Source organism: Marmota marmota, unplaced genomic scaffold (assembly GCF_001458135.2).
Source record: "Marmota marmota marmota unplaced genomic scaffold, marMar, whole genome shotgun sequence".
Classification (NCBI taxonomy): Eukaryota; Metazoa; Chordata; class Mammalia; order Rodentia; family Sciuridae; genus Marmota; species Marmota marmota.
This window is the reverse complement of record NW_025999991.1, coordinates 7,375,984-7,381,983: the sequence shown is the minus strand read 5'-3', so window position 1 is coordinate 7,381,983 and position 6,000 is coordinate 7,375,984. Positions and strand designations below refer to the sequence as shown.

Here is a 6,000-nt window from a genome sequence, read left to right as displayed (position 1 = left end):
TATAAGAGACAGGGGGGGGTTACTGTCTACCCCATGGGGAGGGTGGGCAAACGACCACTGAGATCTGATGGATGGAGGTCCCAGCAAAGCCACCTGCTGGGCTTCCTCTTCCTTGAAGCTCCACCTGAGCCTTGGGCTTGGAGACCTGTTCTCTGGGTCCAGTGTCTTCGTCGACATAACCCCTCACACAGCGCACACACACACACACACACACACACCAAGAATGAGAACCCAGAGACCAATCTGTCAAGGACGAGACTGATAAGAGTGCAAAGCAGGCCTCAGGATGGACAGACACTGCAGTGCCACAGGATAGGCTCGGGACAGTAGAGGTTGCAGGGGTGGGGTGGGAGGAAGCCGAGTCCAGGTCAGCAGTAAGTAGGAGTTAATTGGGCTTCAGACAGCTGAACTGGGTCTCAAGGTGGGAGACCCCACGCCCAGGGTTGAGTACCCCATCAGTGGGACATCATCTCTCCTTTTGGTAGTCCCTTCCAGCCCTCACTGAGGTGCTTAGGTGGATGAGGGTGAATGGGGGCCCACAGGTCTGAGGCCTCTGCAAGAAGGCAGTGTCGGGACCGCCTCACCACTGAATCAGAGCCGCCAGGGGAGCACAGTGCAGGGCTGTCATCCCAGGATGGGATGAGTTGGGGAGACGTGGATAGTCGTGCTGTTAATCTGGTGGTCTCTGGCCCTGGTTCTGCCCCAGAGTGACCCAAACTTCGGGGTGGAATTCCGGAACTGCCCTGGGCTTCCTCCTGAAGGAGGCCCAGCAACGATGTGACCTGGAGGCCTGCCGCCCTGTCCTCTTTAATGTGGCACCCACACCTGGTGCATCCAGCTGGGGGCGTGGGGTGGTCTTCACTGTAGCATCACCCCAGTCACCCCGTCCACAGCACGGGAACACGGCTTCTCTACGCAGCATAAGGAGCCCAAGCTTCTGTCCCTTCTGATTCATCAGGGGGCACAAGGAACCAAAGAAGTCAGCGAGAAAGAGCAGATACCAGACATTTGAATGCCCATATCCAAAGAGCCAAAGAAATGGAAAATAATTTCATCTCACCAAAGACGTGCATATTGAAATCTGATGATAACAAATTTATTTTGTCAATTGGGAATAGTCATTAAAATACTATTCATTAACAGTTGAAGCTTCAGGGAAAGAGATAAATGTCTATATTGTTGTAGATCATAAACTATATCTCTCTGGAGAGTTGTGTGTTGGAAATGTTTATATTAAGCAATTCCATTTGTCCATAAACCCGATGATTGCTTTAGAATAAAGTCCTAGAAGTGAGATTACACATTCTTTAAGGATATGAGATAATTGAAGTGTTAAGTTAAAAAAAATTAGAGACTACAAATCAATATTTAAACTATGAATAGGATATTTTGCAAAATAGGATATGATTGAAAAGATAGATACCAAGCTGTCAAAAATAATTATTTCTGAATGGTAGGATTATAGTTTTTCTTTATTTTGCAATTTTTCTACTTTTCTAACTTAAATTTCACACAAAATTCTAGCCATGCATAAATTGATTGACAAATAAATGGAATAGAATAAAAATGTTCACAAATAGGCTTACTGATAAGTGGGCATTTAGTGTGTGGTGAAGGGGGTGCAGCCCCATGTGGGAGCTGGGTTATGTAATGACTGGTAAAGTGGCAGCCCAACAAGTGGTCCAGTTAACTCTGTGTTTCATTCCTTATGCCGAACTAAATTCCAGATGGTCCAAATACTTACTTGTAAAAAGTGAAATCCTTAAAGTACCAGGACAGAAAATACTTGGAGAATGTAAATATTATTCTAGTGCAGGGAAAGCCTTTGTAAGTATAGAGCACAGCTTAGAAGCCAAAGGAAGAAAAGTGCACAAATTTAGCTATCTTTAAAAAAAATCCCCACGGGCAAAGAAGCCACACCAAAACTATAAGCAAAGCAAAAATATTTGCAATTCTCCTCACAGACCAGAAGGGTAGAGCATGGATGGAAAATTATCCAGAGATCATGCAACCCCTCAACCAGGAAATCCACAGAACTTCTTTTCCAGGGTTGTGCCTGCTTCCTGGCAGCAGCATCTAGTAATTGGTCAGTGTGGGAGAAGGGGGCACAGATACAAAGCTGAGTCCCTTTGCCCCCATAAATGACAACTATGTAGGTGTTCCTCAGTTCCCTAGAGATGTGTCCCCATGAACACTCCCAACAAATCCCTGCATGCAAACTTGCAATATTGCCCAGAGTAGCATTTGTGCAAACATAAAAGAAAATGGGGCCAATGTGTTTACAGCCTTAGATTCTGTCTAGAGTGCTTGAATAGGAGTCACCTCTCGGAGGAGCCCAGAATCCGGGCTGGTTGGAGACTGAGATTATGGTGTTTTCTTCAGGACGCTTTAAAGTCTGCACATGAAAATGTATTCTTGATTCAAAAAAGAAATAAAGTTGTCTTTTTAAAAAAGTGATCCTTGCCTTTATAGGGTCTGGAAAAATGAAAGTTAAATTACTTGTCTTCTATGAAATAGCAAAATAGCTGAATGACCCCAACACCAAGGGTGATGTGGGAAATAAAGCACTGTTAACTGTGCAGTGCCCAGGCCAGGCTCCACGGAGGGACTGTGAAAGCTGTAAGCAGATCACCTTCGAACTGAGAATTTCAAGATCTCTTGGGCATCAGTGAATTTCATAGCCTTTTAGAATTAAAGACCATTATAGAGTAACTTAATTTTTTCCTTCTGCTCCTAAAATAAAACAATTTGAAGGCTCCTTTAAAGATACCTGTGCCTGTAGCCTCTTCCTTCTTCACAGGCTCCGAGGCTGCGTGGAACAGTGCACATGTCTGTACTGCCTTCCGCTGGGCTCCATCTGGCCCTCAGGACGCCCCGTTGGGGTGGTTATCATTGCTGCTCTGTCCCACTTGTGGACAGGACAGCCCATGTGGAGTGGGGACAGGGCAGGGCGGCTGGCTGAGACCCACAGAACCACTGACTCCTAAGAACTGTCTCTGTCGGTGACTTCTACTCACTTTCTCTTTGGAAATGTGTTCAGTCCTCTACGAAGCATCACCCAGAACCTCTCCGCTGCTCCAGGCTGGGGATGGATTTCCCTCTGCACAGGGAGCCAGGCTCCCGCTCTCTGAGGTGGGGCTTTTCTGGGTGCAGAGTGGTCTCACCTGTAGAAGGGAAAGCCCCCCACCTCCCAAGAGTCCAGTGGCCTCTGCAGGGCCCTCCCTGAAGGAGCAGAGCCAAGGTCCGCTGGAGAACCAACTGGGGACTTGGGAAGCTTTGAACGATGACTTGCCGCCCTGAATTAACTGCGCACACTTCTTTCCCCAGGTAATCTGTGACAAAATATTTCGCCACTGGTTCCCCTCAACTCTCAAGAGCTCTGCTGTCTCCTTCCGGCTCCGGTGGCAATTACAGCAGGCTGTACAGGAATGCACGGACCTAGAAGTCTCCACTGGGAACTGGAGAGCAGCCCCCAGCGTGTTCTGGAAGCTTCGCAGGCTCCTTCAAGCCCTGCTGAAGGAGCTGCAGGAGGCAGAGAAGTAGACACTCAGGCTTTCAGCATGCGCATGGCAGAGAAGTGACCTGGAGTGACTTTTTGTGCAGTTGCTCTAATGATGAGACATGTTCACTATGCAAATGGGTTATCTCTAAGGTACTCTGAAGTCTGACCTGTGCAGTTGCTGGTGCTGTAGAGTTTCACTTCAGCTGCTGGAACAAGTGTCCCCATGCTCCACTCCAGCTTGATGATTTTTGTTGGTCCTGACCCCTCTGTCACACCCTGAAATGACAGAGGAGGCACAGGGCATTTTCCTTTGGGGGGACTCTCAGAAAACACAAGCCCCATGTGCAACATTCTGTAGAAAGCACTGTGTCCAGTCATCAGAGAAAAAAAAAGATCTGATTGCTCTTCCCTTTAAACCATTACCACAAGTGTGTGCACACAGGTGAGTATGCAAGTGAGCATGGGTGTGCACAGGTGTGTGGACATGTATGTATATACCAGTGTGTGCTCATGTGTCCATGAAGAGCAGTATGAATGTGTGTACACGTGACTGTGTGCAGGCAAGCATGTTAATGTGTGTGCTTGCATCTGTGTGTGTGTGTGAGTGTGCATGGCTGTGCACAGGTGACTGCTCTGTGGTGGAGTTTGAGTATGCCTCTGTGTGCACACATGAATATGAGTGTGCACCTGCACCAGTGTTCATCTACAGGTGTGAGTGTGTGCACCCGAGGGAGTCTGTGTGTGTGAACACATGCATATGAATGGGTGTGACCACAGGCACGAGTGCATGCATGAGTGTGCATGTGCGTGTCAGCAGGGGAGTGTGAGCAGGTGGACATGTGGGGTGTGGGGATCTAGTTTCTCTAGCCTGTCCTCTGGGGAAGCTTTCCTAGAAGCAGGGAGCTGTGGTTTGCTGAACACAGTGTTGTCTTGTCACCCGAGAGAATTTAAGTGGACCAGGTGCTGGGGTGGGCATGACTGTGGGTGGGGGGAGACCCGCTCCTCCTGTGACTGAGGGGACCACGCCACAGGCACCAGAGCCTTCTTTGGTGGGATGTGCTCTTCTGAGTGGCGCTTTCCTGCAGTGGACAGAAGCCACAGGAAGCAGACCGCTCCGCTTGCTTCCGGGGAGGCTGAAGAACCACGGGGAGCCACAGGGACTTCACTTCCACTCTGAGCTGGGACCTGTGCGTCCCCAGTGAACCACCAGAACCACATGTCACATGGAAGTGGAGTAGAGAAAGACGCGGCCCAGAAGGCATGAGGAGGGGATGTCGGGGTTTACAAATGGAAAAGGACAAAATCTGAAGTTTCAAAAATGCATAAATTGGAAAATTTCCAACAATTTCTCTGTTCCTAACCCCCAACCCCTTCCTGATCTACACGAGGGAGCCTGCCTTCTCCAGGTCCTCTGGGGCGCGTCTCTCTGTGTACCTTGTCGGCACCAGCTCACTCTGAGATGTGACACAAGGAACTGGGATCTCGGAAGCCCCGCCAGCCCCGATTCTGAGGTCCTGGAGACTCATGTGGAGGCCCCAGTGACCTGCGCTTCCCACCCCCATCCCTCCCTGCAGCGTATGGGATGATGCCAGCTGACACACAGGAGGACACAGCCCCCCAGTCCTGTGCCTGAGGACCCACTTTGCACTTCTTGTCAGCAGCATCTCTGTCTCTCTTGTGGCAGAAGTGCGCTGAGACCCAAGTTGGCAGATTCTCACAGGCTGGGCCTGGTGCTGGGTGAGACCCCTGCCCCTGCCCTGTTGCTGCTGCTTCTCTGCTGGGCAGGTTTTCACCTGGGAAGGGACCCAGGAGGGCAGGTTGAGATGGGGGGTGGGGGAGGCAGGAGGGGCTTTGCCACCTGCGCCCTTGGGGCCTGAGACTGAGCTCCTCCTGGGAATCTTGCAGCCCCTCCTCAGGGGCTCTGGGCCCCCTGGCCAGGCAACCAAGCTGCCAGGGAGGGAAAGTCAGTTTTCGCTTCAACCAAAATGGAAATGAATGCTTTTGTTTGCCCTGGAGACTGTGCAGGGTTGATCACCCACCACAACCGTGGTTTTCTTGCTGCAAGGGGCCATTTTATCTCCTTCCTCTTAGGATGGCTACCTGATGACATGCACTTTCCCTCCCTGCCTGGAGAATCCCATGTGGGACAGTGGCTCTTAAACAATCCATGCCGAAGTTCAGGCTTGTTTAGATTTTTTTATATAATACAATAAAAACACTGTGTATCAGTACTTAATTGTTGTAGTGTGCTGGTGCTGGGGATTGAATCCAAGGGCCTTGCTCACGCTTGGCAAGGCTCTGCCACTGAGCTACAGCCCCATCCTTAATAATTGTAGTTATTTATTTATTTGTTTGTTTATTTACATATTTGGTGTTTTTTAGTTTCACATAACATTATATTATATATATATAATCATTTTGACACCATTATAGAAGCATATAAGGTGTCCCAATTTGGTCCCTCCCAGTTCCTCCCCCTTCCCTCCCCCTGCTCCCTT

General features: G+C 49.4%; 1 protein-coding gene across 1 annotated transcript in view; it reads left to right on the top strand.

Moving 5' to 3' along the window:
- Dipk1c (divergent protein kinase domain 1C) overlaps window positions 1–5,738 on the top strand; it is a 41,408-nt gene extending 35,670 nt beyond the window's left edge. The window contains exon 5 of the mRNA XM_048806703.1: window positions 3,328–5,738. Coding sequence (XP_048662660.1) covers window positions 3,328–3,543 — 216 coding nt within the window. The 3' untranslated portion in view covers window positions 3,544–5,738. The remainder of the gene's footprint in view (window positions 1–3,327) is intronic.
- Window positions 5,739–6,000: the final 262 nt, after the last annotated feature.